This window comes from Antedon bifida, chromosome 2, assembly GCF_963402885.1.
Source record: "Antedon bifida chromosome 2, ecAntBifi1.1, whole genome shotgun sequence".
Taxonomy (NCBI): domain Eukaryota; kingdom Metazoa; phylum Echinodermata; class Crinoidea; order Comatulida; family Antedonidae; genus Antedon; species Antedon bifida.
In genome coordinates, this window is record NC_136227.1 from 31385470 (window position 1) to 31405100 (window position 19631).

The window sequence follows — 19631 nt, forward strand, 5'->3', positions numbered from 1 at the left end:
TCATTTCATTTTAACTGTCAAAGGTGTGTGTCTCTCACTTTCCCCTGATTCATGAGATGGATTTCAGTTAGATGAACGTACAAACATTATTATATGACATTTTGTACATGCTCCTTATCTTTTTTTTTATAAAAAAACTCTATTAATATTTTCATTATTAAACAATAGGCCTACAAATTATTGATACTGTTTGGATGAATGTCAATGAATATTGGTTTACTCCAGAGGGCGTAAACTGATCAAAATTGTTGATGGGAGTGTACTCTGCCTGCTGCGGTGTGGTGTGGGAGTGTTGGATTTCTACTGGACAAGGACAAAGTTTAGTTGTGAAAATTGCTGTTTCGTTCTACGTTTAAGCTTCTTTTTTATTTTAATTTATAACACGGTGCTCCTACCTAATTCCTGAATAATTATGGCTTTGTCAGATAAATCAAATGTAAGTAAATTTTGTGGTAAACACGTTTTAGCCTAGGCCCAGCTAGGCCTAGGCTAGGCCCAGACTTACTTCGCCGAAAATGTCCTTTGACAGCGGACATGGATCGTGTCATCAAGTAAGATGAGAAGTTTCCTCGATTCTAAAAATGGATGAAATGAATCATCTATTAATAGTTTACCTTAAACACCATATTGATAGGCCTATAGTATGCCAGATTGTAATATATTAATTAATTTATATATAAGAGGTTGATAACAATATCAATAAATGATGAATTTATGAAAAGAATTTCCAAATAATTTTACAGTACCTTCATGCCATTAAAACTAGTCTATTTATATCAAAGTGTAGTGTAGGAGGCTACAGTACTTTATATACAATATAAATCAAGTATTGTATAATATAATATTACAATATAACGTTTGTTCTGGTTGTGTTGACTTCTTTTATTCATAAACCAGTCAATTTCAAGCTTGGCTGACTCTCTTGTACTTTTTTTACATACCAAAAATAACTTTAACAATTTAATTTACAGCAAAAGCAGTATACAACAATGTTCCAATTTCTGGTGATATCTAAATTCAAATTTCTCTTTGTATGCATTTTCCATTCATTGCGTACATTTTACACAAAAAAAACCTGCTGTATAAAGTACAGTTATGAATTTCTGTAATGAATGAAAAGTTATGTTGGGCAGGACCATATCCCATATACACTTCAAGTTTAGGTCAGTCGAAATATTACCAGTGGTGGATCCAGAAATGTAAAATAGGGGTCCCAGGGCCTAAAAGTAATTAAATAAAGTGCTGAATCTTTTGCATTATTACAATTTGTAATGGCTATTCCAATGCCCCCCTCCCCCTTGATTACAATCAAGGTTTTATTATATATTCAATTTCATTCATTCATTTACTCACATTTATTTTAAACATTCCAAAAAATTAAAAATAAGCATACAGTTAAATGGTACAATATTAGGAACTGTTTCAGGGATCCGAATTAGAAGTAAGCTCTGTCTACACTATCAAACTTTGTGACAAAAAAATGTGATGTGCCTACAGTATGGACATGGTGATGTCATATCACTACCATATTTGGGCATATCACACTTTTGTCAAACTAGTTTGATAGTGTAGACAGAGCTTTATATCAATAATATAAACACACTAAATAGGTGTTTCACATGTTTTTTCACAGTTCACTAATCCAGAGACACCTGGCTATGTAGGCTTTGCGAATCTACCCAATCAGGTGCACCGAAAATCAGTTAAAAAGGGGTTTGAATTTACGCTTATGGTTGTTGGTAAGTATTTTAAATTGATTGCCGAAACCTAACCTGAACCTATTTGCACTGTTGACATACATCATCATGGCTTTGACGCATCAATTATTTTCTGTTTTAATAAACGAACATGTTTAGCGGAGTAGCACTAATGTCAATTTGGCTGCAAGGTCTCTGATCTAACCATTGAAGACAGGAAACTAAAAATTACTGGTTATTCATCCTAAAGTGTCTATTGACACTTTCAAATGTCTAGCTATATACCCAACATTTTTGTATGTTCCTTGAGGAACCATACACAAACAAAGCTTTGTTGTATACACACAGGTGAACTTTTCAACCAAATCAATAAATAATAATTCATATTCATTAAAAAATGAAATATGTTGTGTTTCAAATTAAATAAAAGCCAGTAAGATGAGATATGAAGTAGATGTGGTAATTAGAATTTAATTGAAATCTAAAGCTCTTTCTACACTATATCAAACTTTATGTGACAAAAAAATGTGCTTTGCCTATGGACATTATCAGATGTCATATCACTGCCATATTTGGGTATATCACTACCATATTTGGGCGCATCGCACTTTTTTTGTCAAACCATGGAGGAAATATCCTCGTTTATAAACACGACACCTAAATGGCACAGTAGTTTAGACCCTGTGTTTTAAAATCATTTGAACCTCAATTTTTAGTAATTTTAGCCTGTGTGTTTTTGTTTTATTTTGTCTTTTACTTTTGTATTGCATAAAAAAAATGCATAAAAATGTCATAGTATAGACCTATTGACATAGATAAATTAACTAAAATGTTTTTACCATTATATTTCAACAATTTTTAATTTTGGCTAATGACCGATTCATTTGACTAAATAAAAAAATTGGACTTTAGCCATTTTGGCTATAGATAAACTGATTTGACTAAAAAAAATATTTTGACTTTCGCCAAATGGCTAAACAAAATGAAATGTTAGTGCTACCCCAGCATAGGTACTCTTAACCTTGAATAAACTGAAACCAGATGTGATTATGAAGTTGAATTATGTTAGGAGATAGTCTTCATAATTTAGGTATAGTTTCAATATCAATTAATATTTTAGCATACTGTATATCCTCCATACACTACTAGAATATTATTAATTATTGATAATTACACTAGATCTTTTTAATTCAGTGCCGAAACTTATTTGCAGGCCAATGCGGGGTCTGATAGCAAACTACTTATTAATCATATTTATTGTTTGTTTTATCTGGAGGTTCAGACTTAAAGCCATTATGGCTTATTGAAATCTCCTTGCACAATGAAATGTATTATTTAATATTTATCATTACAAATGTATAATATGTTGTGTGAAATAAACTACACAAAAACTACAACATCTGAACATGTGGAATACTGCTGTAATTTTAATAAATAAAGTAATTATTTTAATTTTTTTTAATAAATAAAGTAATTATTTTCTCATGGCAAAATAATATAGACCAGAGTGTAATGTCTGTAGACATACAGTATAGTACTCATATTCTTCAAAGGATAAATTTGAATTTGATATTTCCATGAGCCATTAGGTTGTTAAATGGATAAATTTGATATGTTCATGATGGCCAATTATGAAGATATGACTGGAAACATTATTTCACTTGATAGAACCATTATCCCTGTAGAATAAACTGTAGATGGTACAGTATACTGTATAATTAGTCCATTATTGAGAGAGAGAGAAACAAAAGTGTACAGAAACGACTGACAAATAACAATTTACTGTTATGCGATTACTTGATAAACAGCATATTTGTTATAAGATATTCATGTTATTAAAAATATCTATCTATGAACTGTTTTGAATTGTTTTTGAAACATTAATTAATATTATGCTATGATATTAGACCAAGTGCAGTTACTAAGCAATGAAACCACTTCAAGTTTAAAGATGTATGGTATAATTTTTTTTAATATGCCATTTTAATGTCACATAATAGTTATACACACTCAAAACAAAATTATGTACATGAAAAAGCTGTAATTGAAATTAATGCAAAAAAATAGTCAACATTTTTGGGTATTTTGGTTTAATTTAAACCGTTTATTTGTCTTTTTTAAAGTGAAAACATTATTTAAAACATTTTTTTTTGTACGGAGTGATTAACATTATAACTGCGAAATGGCGTATTAAAATTCTTTTTTCATTAATCTTCATTTTTCATGTTTTTCATATCAGATACTTACTGTAAAGCAAGTATAGTATTTAGAAGGTAGTAATACTGTACAGTAGTACAGTGATAAGATGTTACATAATAATCAAACCTTTTGTTCAACTATAAAATTAGCGACATAATCATTTTTTAATGTGATTTTTTTTTTTAGTGAATGCAACATATTAAAAATGACCTGTAACCCCCTACCATTTACATTATGACAAAAAGCTGTTTAAATTTAAGTGGTGAAGACGTATTTCCTCTTATGTCTATGAATCATCTGTCAATAAACTACAACTAGTAAACAGGGAATTGCCATTTGCCCTTTGGTACAATTACAGCATTATAGTCAGATAGAATATTGAGGATATTAAATATAGTTGGTTTTACTTGCTTACTTTACTCTAATGATTTGATTTCAATGTTCAATTTTATCTTGTAAAGTAAAACAAATTTAATACAAAATATGATATCACTTTCAGTACATCAGTACTGACCTTTTAGTTACCTCATAATCCAAATTATTGTAGATCTCTGGTATCTTGCTACAGGTGGAATTTCTTACTTGTAATGACATATTTCTACTCTGACGAATTTTGAAGTGTTGTCAATGTAAAGCTCTGTCTACACTATCAAACTAGTTTGATGATCCCAAATAGGTTAGCGATATTATCATCATGCTCATATATGGTAGTGTAGATAGAGCTTTAAGAAGTATATTTATGTCATAGTAAGTAAAGACAAATTAACTTTCCTCCTCCTGTAGTAATGCAAAGACTCGTCACAGTTGCTGTAGTTAAATTATCATCTTGTCTTGTCATCAAAATTTATAATTTGCATCAATTGCCTGTCTACAAATATCCACATTATAGTTACTTTACATATTTATTATCCCAACTCCCTGATTATCTTACATTTATGATATTTTTCAGGTGAGTCTGGTCTTGGTAAATCTACTCTAGTGAACAGTTTGTTTCTTACTGATTTATATCCAGAAAGACAAATCCCAAGTGCTGCAGGTAACTATATATTAAAACAATATGAAATATCACCCTGTAATTGTTGCTTCTGCTGATACCCCTGTTTTTGTGATTCTGCTACTATTATGCTGCTACCATTGTTGCTGCTGCTTTTATGCAACTGTTGTGTTGCTGCTACCCCTGTTTTTGTGCTTCTGCTAATATTATGCTGCTACCATTGTTGCTGCTGCTTTTATGCAACTGTTGTGTTGCTGCTACCCCTGTTTTTGTGCTTCTGCTAATATTATGCTGCTACCATTGTTGCTGCTGCTTTTATGCAACTGTTGTGTTGCTGCTACCCCTGTTTTTGTGCTTCTGCTAATATTATGCTGCTAGCATTGTTGCTTCTGCTTTTATGCAACTGTTGTGTTGCTGCTACCCCTGTTTTTGTGCTTCTGCTAATATTATGCTGCTAGCATTGTTGCTGCTGCTTTTATGCAACTGTTGTGTTGCTGCTACCCCTGTTTTTGTGCTTCTACTACTATTATGCTGCTAGCATTGTTGCTGCTGCTTCTGTTGTGTTGTTGCTGCTATGGCTGTTTTGGGTTGCTGCTACTATTGTGCTACTGCTTATGTACTGCTGCTTTTATGCAACTGTTGTTGTGTTGCTGCTACAAACTGCTCATTTTGAGTTCTGTTGATATTGTTGCTGCTGTTGCTTATGTACTGTTGCTTACTATGCAACTGTTATGCTGGTCTCTTTGCCTTTGTTGTGTTGCGATTTGGGTTTATTCTTGCAGTTGATGTTGCCATCCATTACTCCGATTGCTTTGGCTGATACTTTACTGTACCAATTGTTTAATTGCCTAGTTTCTGCTCCTAAATGTTGATTCTACTGTACTCTTATTGTAGATAAAATAGACAAAACTGTAAGCATTGATGCATCAACTGTTGAAATAGAGGAGAGGGGAGTAAGGCTTCGGTTGACAGTGGTAGACACACCAGGATACGGTGACGCCATTAACAATCAAGATTGGTATGTATTATATAAACTGCCCCAAGAAGTTGCTAATGCCACTAAATAGTGATACAGTAGCTTAAAGGAAAGTATCTCAAATGTAGCCACTCTCACAACCTCTTGGTACTTGGTGCATTGCAGCTTGGTGCATTGCAGCTCAAAATGGAGTTATACTGGGATTGTTCAGAAACGTATATAAAATTTAAAGGAAAACTTAGAGAAAAAAAATTGCATTAAAACTGGTCTTGATTTAAATAAGCCTCTTTGTCGGGCTGTGTAGTGTGTAGTATTGGCAGATCCAGGATTTTGAAAAGAATAATGTAAAAACCAGCTAGTACCAAGCATAAAGTGTTAAGCTCTGTCTATACTATCAAACTAGTTTGACAAAAAACGTGTGAAGTACCCAAATATTTAGTGATTGACAACATCATGTCCATATATGGGCACATCACATGTTTTTGTCACATAAAGTTTGATAGTGTAGACAGAGCTTTAGATGCATTTACAAAGTAGACAGAGCTTAATATTTGATATTTCTTTCTTTCTAACTTTTTTTGTACAGTTTCAAACCTATCCTGAAATACATCGACGACCAATATGAGAAGTACTTAAACGATGAGAGTGGTTTGAACAGAAGACACATAGTGGACAATCGAGTACATTGTTGTTTCTATTTTATCTCACCCACAGGACATGGGTAAGGCTATTGTAATATATAAAGCTCTGTCCACACTATAAAACTAGTTTGACAAACAAGTGTGATGTGCCCAAATATGGTAGTAATATGGCCAAATATGGTAGTGATATGACATCATCATGTCCATATATGGGCACATCACATTTTTTTGTCACATAAAGTTTGATTGATAGTGTAGACAGAGCTTTAGATGCGTCTACAAAGTCTTGAGGATTTCCATGGATAGCTCAGTCATTAATCTTTACTTCACAAGTTTTTATTGATTTTCATCTGGATTTAACTTTGTACTTTACACGGTCGCTTGGAACTATGTAGTGACCTTTCAGATATATCTTTTATGAAAATGTATATATCATGCTGCGTTCATGCAAACATTTAATGTGTTATCCATTCAGTTTGCATGAGCTTGACTATCTTCCGGTTCTCGGTTTCCATGGTGCTTCATTTTTTAAACACAGCCATAATATCTTTTTTTTGGCCATTATTTTCAGCGGTTTTGTAAACTCTTTATATAATTGCATGAAAGTTTTTACAAAATTATTTATTATGTTGATAAGTCGCCTTCAATTGTAATTTTTTTTATCATAGATTGAAACCACTTGATGTTGAGTTTATGAGGGCGCTTCATAACAAAGTGAACATCGTGCCAGTGATTGCAAAGTCCGACACTCTCACTAAACGTGAGATACAAATGCTGAAAGCTAAGGTAAAGATATTGTGATAGTGGGTTAAACCTAATTATGTTATGAAACTTGTGAGATGTTAAGTTGTGGGTCCTGTGTATAAAACCGACATGTGGGCACAAAAAATTCTGTGGCCATATTCACCATTTACACTTAGGCTAAGGAACACTTACCCTTAAAATAAAAAAAAATCTAAATGAATACAATTTAAGGGAAATACTGTACTTAAATATTTATTGAGTTAAGTGAAATACCTAATATTAATTTTCAAGGGAAATATCTCACTTAAATACGGCCACTGTATTAGAAGCAAACAAGTTCCCAAAGAGAAGAAAACAACATTCAATAAACTTAGCTACTAATTTAGCAGTCAGGGGAAAAATGGCAAAATTTTTCCTACTTTCTAGGATTTTTATCAGATAATCTATATTGTTTTGACTACTCTTGTAACATGACAACAGTGCTGATTTTGCCATTTTTCCTCTAACTGTTTAGCAGGTTGTTGATGGTACACCAGGAATTTGTCACTAATAGTGTATAATGTTATAACATTCCATAAATTACATCCATAAAAATGATAAGACATTTCTGTTTATAATATATATTGTTTTGACTACTCTTGTAACATGACAACAGTGCTGATTTTGCCATTTTTCCTCTAACTGTTACATTACATCCATAAAAATGATAAGACATTTCTGTTTTTATAAACTTAATAGATTATGAATGAAATTGATGACAATGGCATCAAAGTTTATCATCTTCCTGACAGCGACTCGGATGAGGATGAAGATTTCAAAGAGCAAAACAACTCATTAAAAGTGAGTAGAAACTTATCGTTTAACATGTTTTCTCAAATTATTGTTATTGACGCCACAATGAATGTAACCATTTTCAAATACCAGATAATGTTGGAGATAAGCCAGAAATAATACAAATCATTTTGTCTCTCTGTTGAATGTGTACCCCACCTGTTCCAAACCTGCCACGACACTTTAATAAACACAACGTCCAATCAACTAACTGTATAATTAATCAATACGTCAGATTGATTGCCGGAAAACCGGTTGAGCTGATCAAAGTGTTATCAATTTGACATTCACTTAGCCATGCTTTTAGACCACAATTGTTTAGAACTTTATTCATTCACAATTACAATGTTCAATAGTACCAACAGAAGCAGTGTGGATTTCAGTATCCACCATACAAGACAACATTCATGACCAAAAACAAATTGAAATAAAATATGTACATAATAAAAAAAATATCAATATGGGTCGCCCACGACCAGTCAGCACCTCCGGTGGGGCACTCTCCTGCGGGGAAAAGGGTGAGATGCCCCTTTACTTTAATAGTGACGTTGTAACTGTAAATAAGGTGTAAAGTGGAGTGCCATGTATGGAATGCTACGAATGCCTTTAATCCATTCCAGAGTGGTATGAAACGACAAAAACATCTTGTAAATATTAATAATGTACAATACAACATTTATGAGAAAAAATCTAGATGTGCGTTATTCAAATCTGTGAAATCCATGGTTCTGTGATATAACTGCTGGTTCTGTGATATAACTGCTGGTTCTGTGATATAACTGCTGGTTCAAATCCTGTTCGAGACAACAATATCTTTGGTTCAAATCTTGAGACATTCTATTGTGTAACAACAATGTCTTTCATCACACATGCTCATCAAATGTTACTTTTGTTTTCAGCAAAGTGTACCATTTGCGGTATGTGGTTCAAGCCAATTGATAGAAGTCAAAGGAAAGAAGGTCAGAGGTCGGTTGTATCCATGGGGAGTTGTAGAAGGTAAGCAACATATCATTTTTTGCTTTTACATTTTTTTTTTACAATCAAAATAAGAGTAACAAAATATCATTTTTTAGGTTTTTAATAAATTTCATGTTCTAATTTAAATCTTTTTTTTTTCTAGTTGAGAATCCTGATCATTGTGATTTCATTATGTTACGTAGCATGCTTATGTAAGTTCTGGATTTTTTTAATTGTTGGCGCCCTTCGTTCCGACGACGCTGCAAACTTAAAAGCGTGATTCCAAAGCAAAGTTGCTTTTCATTTTGTCCAATCTACCCACACACACACACACACAGATATCTTACATGTAATAAGCCTAGGCATGTAATTAGCCTTATTATTCTCCAGCTGCAGTAGTAGGCCAAATGTTTGGCTACTGTCTCTATGGTATTGTAGATGTTTTACTTGATTGTTAGCAAGTATGAAATCTGTGCCTTTAAACCTAGCATTGAACTGGTCTACCGCCCTCACTTGTTAGGGTGTTTTACCTCATGTTTGTTAATATAGAATAATTTGTTGTTTTTTGCTTTATATTAAATTATTAGTTTATTTATTTGCTTAATTTTTAACAATGATATCTTGTTTATTTATTAACTAAATTATTTGACTTTAGAACTCATATGCAAGATTTACAAGAGGTGACCCATGAGGTTCACTACGAAAACTTCCGTTCCGAAAGGTTAGCAAAAAGTGGAGGGGGCACTGCTGCTGTTAAGACCAGGTAGTGTAAAAATGTTTAATTAGACTTAATATACTACAAGTTATATGTATTTTCCTTGGAAAAAATCAATTGACCCATTCTCTTGATTTGTTAATGAAGTTAAAAATTTAATTGAAATATTACAATACAATACATACTATTTTTATGAATTCTACAAATAATTGATGAGGTTTTTTGTCTTTTGTTATATAGCGCTGGTAAACGAAAAGAAAGTTCTTCAGATAAGGACCAAATCCTACAGCAAAAGGAAGAAGAGGTAGGTCATTTTAAAGCTCTGTCCACACTATCAAACTTGATGATGTCAGATCACTACCATGTTTGCTACCTTTTTTTGTCAAACTAGTTTGATATGTAGACAGAGCTTTACCTATATGTTTGTTTGGGTGATAAAAAAAATGCAAAAAGAATTTGATGGAAAGTGACCAATGTATATCGCCCCAAAGACTTAGAGGTTGCACATCTTCCCGTCTTGCTTAACAATCCAAAAAAAGAGTTTGAATATTTTGCAATGTCGCCATCTAGAATAAAATTGAAATTTTCTTAGAAAGAACGTCAATTTCAAAATTTAAAGAATCAAATATTTATCTCCATTAACATCATGTTTACTTTAAAAAAAGAATATATGGAATTTTAATTTGTCATTTATTTATTTTTGCACAAGTCAAGGGGCATTAGATAAGTGTACCATACCACCACAAATATTTCAATCTAATTTTTTTTTTTCAATGTGGTTTTGTCAAATCTTGTTTTTTCAGTTCATTTTATGTGTTTTTTTTTTCTATTTATAAATATGTCATGTACTGTTTTTATGTTGGCCAAGGTTAGCCTATGTGCCAGAGACATTTATCAACAGGTGTCTGGGCAAACCTCATCACAATTGTTATTTAGTCCATGCCTATGTCCTCGCTTGTGGATTTCCCCCGATTGAATGCGTTGATCCGAGTGAAATACTCTCTGCACACGCCTACGTTTGGACATCTTAAGGCAACTCGGGTTTCGTAAGACTTAGAAGTTGAAAGGTTAATTGATTTATTACAACACAGATGTGCAAGGTCAAAGTCAAAGACTGAGCATGTGTTTTTTTTTTGTTTGGTCTGTCTGTCTGTCCTTGTGAGTCAATCCAATTGGAATGTAACGTGTCTGAAATTAGGTGTCTATTATATAGCGCTGTTTTTGAACATAAAAACGCATGTTAACTTTCCAAAATGTGGTGTTACATGGTTTAATTTCCGGCCTACTTGTATGATTCTCATTTTATACTACAATAAAATAGATGGTGCTTTTCATTATCATTGTTGCCATAATAATATCATGATGGAATTATGTATACGGATGAGGAGGTAAATGTTGCAGTATCTATAAATAGCAACACATTTTTTTTTCTGTTTGGATGAAATTTTAAAATCATTGGGATATTGATTGAAAATAACTGTGTCTTGGTTAAGCCCTGTCTTACACTATTAAACTTTATGTGACAAAAAATGTGATGTGCCCAAATATGGACATGATAATGTCATATCACTACCATATTTGGGCATATCACCACCATATTTGGGCACATCACACTTTTTTTTTATCAAACTAGTTTGATAGTGTAGACAGAGCTTTAGATAGAAGCCCATCTTTTTATGATATGATTTGAATGATAATGTTTTACATTGGTTGATTACCCACGCTAGTACATAGACAAAATGTGTAGATTTTGTGCCTTGCTAATCAACCCTGACTTCTGTATAACCTATGTCTTCACACATTCTATGTTTACCGTTGATCCATCCCGGATATCCAGTTGACAGGCCGTAGCATAAACCAGCCCTCTTCACAAGTTGAAATTTGCGTAAAAAGGCAGATGCGAGTGGTGGCCATAACCAGGCCCAGCTGCCGATGTGGACACACTCACCCCTTTAGGGTAATCAACCTCAAAAATGTCAAACTTCATTTCAAAATGTTTCAATCAAAATTTTGAAAATGTATTGTAACAATTTTCTTGAGGATTTTTATATATTTTCAACGTTATTATGTTTATGTAAATCAGATTAGATTTAATATTTCAATAGTTAACACCTTTACGTGTCCCAGAAATTTCCTGTTAGTTTGTTATTTTTTCCGTTTTTTCATTCCTCTCTCATACAAATTCTTTGCCAAAGTTATGATTCTTGCAATTTCAAAATGGCGGAAATTTATGAATAAGTATCTAAGGAATTTGATAAAAAAGGATAATAAATTACATTGAACATTGAATAGTATGATTCCAGTTAGTATTCCTTTGAATCTATTGTCTAATAAAAATAAATTTAAAAAAACAATATTTCTACAAATTTGTCATGTTTTGGAAATGACAACAACAATTGTGTGCCTCCCTATATTATGAGAGATTTGAGTATTTTTTGTATTCTTTGAGAAAGGATAAAAAGATGTTTTTGGAGTATTTTATTTTTGATATTTCTACAAATGTGTCATGTTTTGGAAATGACAACAATCGTGTGCCTCCCTATATTATGGGAGATTTGAGTATTTTTTGTATTCTTTGAGAAAGGATAAAAAAATGTTTTTGGAGTATTTTATTTTTAATATTTCTACAAATTTGTCATGTTTTGGAAATTACAATAACAATTTTGTGCCTCTCAATATTATGGGAGATCTGAGTATTTTTTGTATTCTTTGAGAAAGGATAAAAAGATGTTTTTGGAGTATTTTTATATGTAAAATATTCAATTACTTAATTCCTCTTTCTCTGCTGCAATGACATTCCAATGTAAAATGTGGTCTGATTTGTTCTAAAGGATGTAAGACCATCCTAACATCTTGCAGGTCAATTAGAACCAATTAAGAAATACTTTGTACTATTCCAGGTTATTTACCAAATTTGGCACGGGAGCGCCTTAACTTAAAATCTCATTCACCTGTTCCCATCAGTAACATGCACCGACTCTGCACACATGCTAAAAATGTACTCTCAAACAATACACACACTCGTAATGAAAGCCCTCAACGTGATGAGTGTCACGTAGACGCTGAATTATATAACTCGGTCTATCCAGGTCTTAGTCGGGCGCTTTGTGACGAATTATATTTCGGTAATTATGAAAGTGAAAATGTTCGCATTATGTAAGCAGAATTTGATATTTTGAGCTTTAAAAATTCAGACATATAGCACATTAGATTAATAAATAACATAATTCAAAAGCAATGTTCTTGTTCTGATTTTAGAAGAAAAGCTGAAAGTTTTCTATGAATCTGTTGTCTCGCTTCCAAAAATTAATATTTTACTATTTATTTCATTGATGAGTCATGCATGACTGAATCTGCAATGTCTCAACAAACTTTTTATTTTATTTCAGTGTACATCTTAACAGTGAGATCACTTACATGATGTCTTATACATAAAATATATATAAATATCAAAACAAAGAGTACAGAAACTTGATAAAATAGAACTAAAATTAGATTTACAAACTTAAAACTATTTCCCATCATTTGTTTTCGAGTATGATGAAATATACATAGATAATATACTGACAATAAACTAAAATGAATCTTTACACTATACTATGTGTCAAAACACTTATTATTATTTTAACTTTATTACTAATAATTTTGGTCCAACAAAAACCTTAATTTTGATTGTAAATAAAGTGTCCCCTTAATAGAAGTGGCCCTCTACTGAATACAATTGCTTTGTGTGACTTTGTACTAAGTTTGGTTAGTACCTGTACCTGTATATACAAACTAGGTTTTTTCAGTAAAAAATCTATTTTAAAAAAAACTGGTATTTTTTTCATTTTGCTTTCTACATTATAAACAAAATTGTTATCCAAATGAGTATTTCAACCTCAATTTTTATCTTATTTTAAATTTTCTTTACTTTTCAAGTTGACTTTCCAACGGTATTCAATTCGGATAAAGCTTAACTTTAGTACTTTATTACTTCTAGCAGTTGTTTTATATAAGATTAAATTGTAAAATGCTTGTTGACATTAGGGAAAGTTATTTGTCGGTAGTGGGAGTTAAGGAAATAGAGGAATAAAACTCAAGGAAACAAACATTTAATAAGTTTGAAGCGATGCCAATCAGCGGACCTTCCGAAAGAAAAAAAACACTTTGCCTATTCCCAAGCAGAAGGCCTAACACAGTTTTGTTAGTTTCCAATATAAATCAAATTTAGAAATCTGTTGAGTGAGTTGAAACAAAGTTCAGTGTAAATTGCAAGTTATATGTTGGCCACAAGTCATTGACTCAGACAAAAACCTGTCGCTGCTGCCGACATCACTCAATTTCATTTTACGCTTATTTATATAACTTTCAAGTACTGTATAAAGCTTCTTGTAGTTACGGAGTAGTGCCAGAATTCACGTAGCTATAGAAAATTGCGAAATATTCAACTTTATTCTCGCATAATAGCTTAGAATGGCGGTTAGACACAAGTGGAAAATGTCTTTCTCAACTAAGTAAAAAAGAAAAAAACTGCATAGAAATTCCAAGAACGTTTTGGCATTTGTATGTTGCATATGAATGCCAATAAATCATTTAAAATATTCAATTTTAATATTATTTTTCATTTTTGTTCACCATTTTAAAATCTTTGGGAACAATATTATTAATGAATTCACTTATGATTATCTTTCGCAACCAAGATGTTGTTTTTCATCTTTTCAGGTCTATATCTGCCTTCATTCTCAGATCCAATCACTTTTATTTTTATTTATCAATTGCTTTAAATATATAATTTTTTTTTAATAAGTTTGTAAATAAGACATAAGAAAACTTTATTATCTCCAACAATCTGAAGAAATTGCAAGCACAAACATACATAAAAATTAAGAGATATAAAAATTTAAAAAGAACAATGTTGTAAAAATTGCTTAAAATATATGAAAACAAATTTTCTTCATCTATAATTTCAATAATTGTGATTTCATCAAATAATAATAATAATCAAGGTGGCACACCATTTGACCCATTACTTTTACTTCTCATGTCATACTTTTATTATTTTGTATAAAGTATTACTTTTGGTACATGGTTTGTTCATCTCCATCTTTTAACCCTGAGCAAAATATTTATTGATTATATTAAAATATTTGTGGACATTTAGAAAGCTACATTAAATCAGTACTGGTGCAATCAGATGAATTAATAATAAACAGTACTATTAACACCCTCCTGGAATGTTAAGGGTCAAGATTTTTTAGCTGTGGGGTCAAGGTAGATAGGGGTGTTAAGCCTATAATACTGGTAGTGGTGTATAAACATCATTTTTCCATTCTACCACACAAGATGGAGTTCCCTCAAGAGGGTAAACTTAACTAATTCCGTCTACAAATATAGTTATTATATATTAGTGTAGTTTTACAGTTTACCAAGTAATTTTTGATTGATGGTATAATGTTATGACTTAATTTAATTTGTTTTATTGTATTCACAAAGGTAAATCATACACATACTCAGACAGTAAGATTACAGACATTCATACAATATAGGGTTAAAGACCCTTGAAATATGTAATTGTTATGACCAAGGCCTGCTACATTTTCTGTTCTTGCCAAAAACTATGATAACTACCAAAATGCCCTTGAAGAATTACATTTAGAGACCCTTTCTTTACATAGGGCCAACCTGTGCATAAGTTTTGCAAAAAAAGAAAGCAAAAATGAACGTTTTAGTCATTGGCTACCAAAATCCAAAAATGTTTCATCAATACAACTTAGGAATGAAAGGAAATACAAAATCCCTGTAGCAAAAACTGAAAGATTTAAAAATAGTTCTGTCCTCTATTTGGTGAAATTATTAGAAAATAGTAGTAAGTAATTATATTAAACATTGGTGTATACTGTACCCCAATTGCGGGCTTTTTTTTCATTTTACCTTTGATATACAGTATATATATATATCTTTGTAAATTGTGATTATCTTTTTATTGTTCCATATTTTGTAAGGAATACGTCAAATTCAGCACTTATTCTGCCTTTGTATTTTTATGTTTTATTGAATAAAGATAAAGAGATATAAATAGGAATTACCTTACCTAATGTACTGTAAATGTTTAATTTTTACTTCTTGTTTTAAAACTTATCAACTAAATGGCATTTCAGTTTTTCTTCTGATTTGGACTTTTTAAAGCTAAATAAATAATTTGTTTTATTTTTTTTCAGTTGAGGCGAATGCAAGAAATGGTGGCTCAAATGCAGGCCCAGATGGCCAAGAAAGGGCAAGATGTCTAAGAAAAAGCAAGATGTCTCAGTAAGGGCAAGATATTTAAACAAGGGCAAGATATCTAAGGATAGCACTTGCAAATAGTTGCATTTCTTGTCCAAAAATAATCATGTTGGTTTTATCTTGTAACAAAGAAACGATGCTAAAAGAAGAGTCTTTTGAGAAATGACCAAAATTCTTAAATTTACATTATGTTTCCGTCAAATATAAATAATTAGTTTTACTATGATTACTTTTTTTATAATTAAAATCGTCATCATCAAATTGTTTTCATCGTCTTTCGCATCATCGTCATGGTTATCATACAGTAATATTCTTCTGATCCTTTAAAATTCACCATCACAGACTGTCAATGTTTCAAGAAAATCACAAAATGTGGATAATTTGTTGTTGTATAAACATTTCTACTACAGATCTATCAAAAAATATATTTGCTTTAAGTAATGATTTTGGTTTGATAAATAAAGTCTAAAGTTTTTTTTTTTAATTTAAGAATGAAAAATGAAAAGTAACTAAATGATTATATAAAATGTGGAAACATATTTATTTTTGTTATTATTCATTAATCCAATATTTTAAAATTTTATTTTAAACACCATATTTGGTCATTTTTCTAACGACAACTCTTAGATTGTGCACACAGATGCATTTTAAAATATTTATAACAAAAATTGTATTAAAAACAGTAAATAAACACTTTCTATTTAATTTCATAGTTCGCCCGATTATACATTGATTTTGTATTAATAGGTGGGAAAGTTTAATGAACTTACTCTACCTTTTGTAAGTCTAATATATTAAGCGATTATATAATAATTATATATGCAGCATTTTTAGTTGTAGTTAGTGGCGGTGTAGTGAAACCGAAGATTTTCCATTATACCGTATTAAAACCGGGCAAAATAGAATTAAAGTTTAATTTTGTTACCGAGATAAAATAGAAATATTACCAATATAATACATCTCCATTGATTGCTCACACTAAAGCATGGTTCTCACTAAGACTCGATGACGTATGCAAGTATTTGACCAATCAAATCAACCGATCATCCTAACTGTTGCTGTGTTTAGTCAAAATTACATATCTTCCATGGTTACTCACACATCCTTTGCGTTGCGTATGAACAGCCAAAATATTTTTTTTATTCTTCGGTAGCACCGTCACTAAAGATTGTAGGCCTATTTGTTGTCTTGTAGCATAGTGGTCGCAAACGTAATAACGTTTACTTCATGTGTTAAAGTATTAATATTTATTTGTAGCTAACTGTTAGTTTTAGATAAGTTTTTGTATGTTTGGTGCTTCCCATGAAATCGTCGTATTCACCAATATTATATTGGCCAATTATAAACTTAATATTGGTTTCCTTTAATGTGTACTCAATTGTATATACATTTTGTTTTTATAATATTCATATCACGATCACGATCTTCGCGGCTATGTATTCTTTCATTTACGTTGCTGATCTGAAATGTCCGTAAATATTTTTACGCGTAAGTAAGAAAACTGAAATTTCTCTAAACGGCTGATTGTATTTATACATAATGTTTTGTTACCAATCCATATTATGCTTGAATAAAATAACTACTATACCATTAATGTAAACAAGAATTTGTTTAATTTATTAAGAAAGTGTTTACCTAAGTTCTTCTTGCGTGAAAAATGTACTTTTACAAATCTTTTGCTAGTAGTAGGCCTACGTCGGAAGAGTTTACGTGTATCAAGTTGTAATTCTCGAAATATACCTGTGCGAAACAAGTTTTGCCTGCCTGAATCCATGCTGTAACTTCGTGAAACAAGTTTTTACCGAAGTGCAACGCGTTTTACCAAAGTGCAACAAGTTTTTACCGAAGTTTGAAAGGTTTTTACGTTTGTGCAACGAGTTTTTACCGAAGTAAAAGTTTTTACGTTTGTGAAACAAGTTTTTACCGAAGTGCAACGAGTTTTTACCGAAGTGCAACAAGTTTTTATCTTCGTGAAAAAAGCTGTTTTACCGAGATTTAACCAGTTTTACCAAAGTACAATTAGTTTTTACCGATTACAGAAAGATTTAGGCTAACTTGCGCGAAAAAGTTTTCATTGAACTAGCAAAATCATAAGTATGTTAATTTCTACATTAGTCCTAGATTCTGCACAAACGTCTACTAAACCACTCAGCCTTGTAACCTTTCCCAGTTTGTACAATTCTCACCAGTAAACCTTATTCAAACCGCCAGTTCATATTCTCACTTTATAGAATAACACCACGATCATTCATCACTTAATGTATTAAGGGTGGTAGGTAAAAGATGATGTTATTTTTTATTCAAAGGGTTACCGTGTTGCCGTTGATCTCTGGAGATATGTGGATCAACAGTTTATGTGTAGACCGGATTAGTTACGGATTAAGAGATAATCTCTGCAACTGTGAGCAATTAAGAATGTTATGTGATACTAATCGTAGGTTTTGAAGAACTCGGTTTTGTTCTTGCCGTTTTTAACAAGAAAAATGGAAAAAGAAATGCTTACTTGAAGCGGTTGCACTACTTCTTGTGCGAGTGATAATTTTATTGTTTTATAATGTATGTAGGCCTATATGTATTGCCACATTTTACACAAAGTATAGTTTTGCAAAACATAAAATATACGGTACTGTAATCAATATGCGAAATAAATAGAAGGTTCTCGCAGTAAATCAGTTGAATCTGGTCCAGATTGCGATATTTCTTTCTTACATAAGTTCTTACATAAGTCACAAAATAAACATGAATATTCATTACTCATATCCATAAGGTGTGACGTCCACATCAGTGTGGCTCCGGTATTTGCCTGGTTATGTGAATAAAATTATACATTTATGATCAATATAATATGCCTCCGATATATAAATATGGCATCTCTTATCAATTTTTAGAAAGTTGTTGCTGAAACAATGTTAATGAAGCACAACGTTTTGGGCTTGTCTGTCTATTTTTAATTTATAATTCAGTTAAATGTGACTCCCCTTTCGGCCCTGACGTTTGTTGAAACAATGCTATTGATCCCTAATTGCTTTACCCCTGTAAATCAATTTATGATTTATATAATTCAGGTAAGTGTGGGGTGAGTTATAGACCTCTTTAGGCCATGAAATTATCGCTGAACAATGTTACTGAACCCTAAAATCTGATCTCTTGGTTAAATTCGTTAACAAATGCATGCAAACAAACAGTTTTTTTTCATCTGATATTGTAGCATTGAGCTATCATCTTTAAGTAGATTGGGATTGAGTGCGTTGGTATTCCGTTCAATTACACTTTTACGACTAACAATAGACTTGCCAACCGTTGAAATTATTCTCTTCTTTGCTAGACCCCAGTGGTAATGCCAAGGCTTTTATTACCGGATTGTGAGTTCGTCCAAAGGACATGGTATACACCTTAACGTTTAGGGTCACATAGAAGCATTTCCCCTCACCCTTGCCTGGCAATTACTTTGATGTATGCCGCCTGGTCTTACGTGATTGGTTGACAATTAGTAATGCCTTATCTTGTGATCTTGTTTCTTTCCTAAAATAGAAAAAATGTATCGGCATCTTCAAAGCAAATTAATGTTACTGTGCAGAAAGTATAACTTTATATTGTTTTGAATAAGGTTGTT

The 19631-nt window shown here is 31.7% G+C and overlaps 1 protein-coding gene across 1 annotated transcript; it reads left to right on the forward strand.

The window, feature by feature from the left end:
* The first annotated feature begins 259 nt into the window (after window positions 1–259).
* LOC144834617 (septin-2B-like) lies at window positions 260–17692 on the forward strand. Its single transcript, XM_078689498.1, has 12 exons — window positions 260–436; window positions 1634–1739; window positions 4846–4932; window positions 5785–5908; window positions 6453–6587; window positions 7176–7293; window positions 7990–8091; window positions 8982–9078; window positions 9203–9251; window positions 9695–9802; window positions 9995–10058; window positions 15955–17692. Exons 1-12 carry the CDS (start codon window positions 413–415, stop codon window positions 16021–16023), a joined length of 1083 nt encoding a protein of 360 aa, XP_078545624.1. The 5' UTR covers window positions 260–412; the 3' UTR covers window positions 16024–17692.
* The last annotated feature ends 1939 nt before the right edge of the window (window positions 17693–19631 follow it).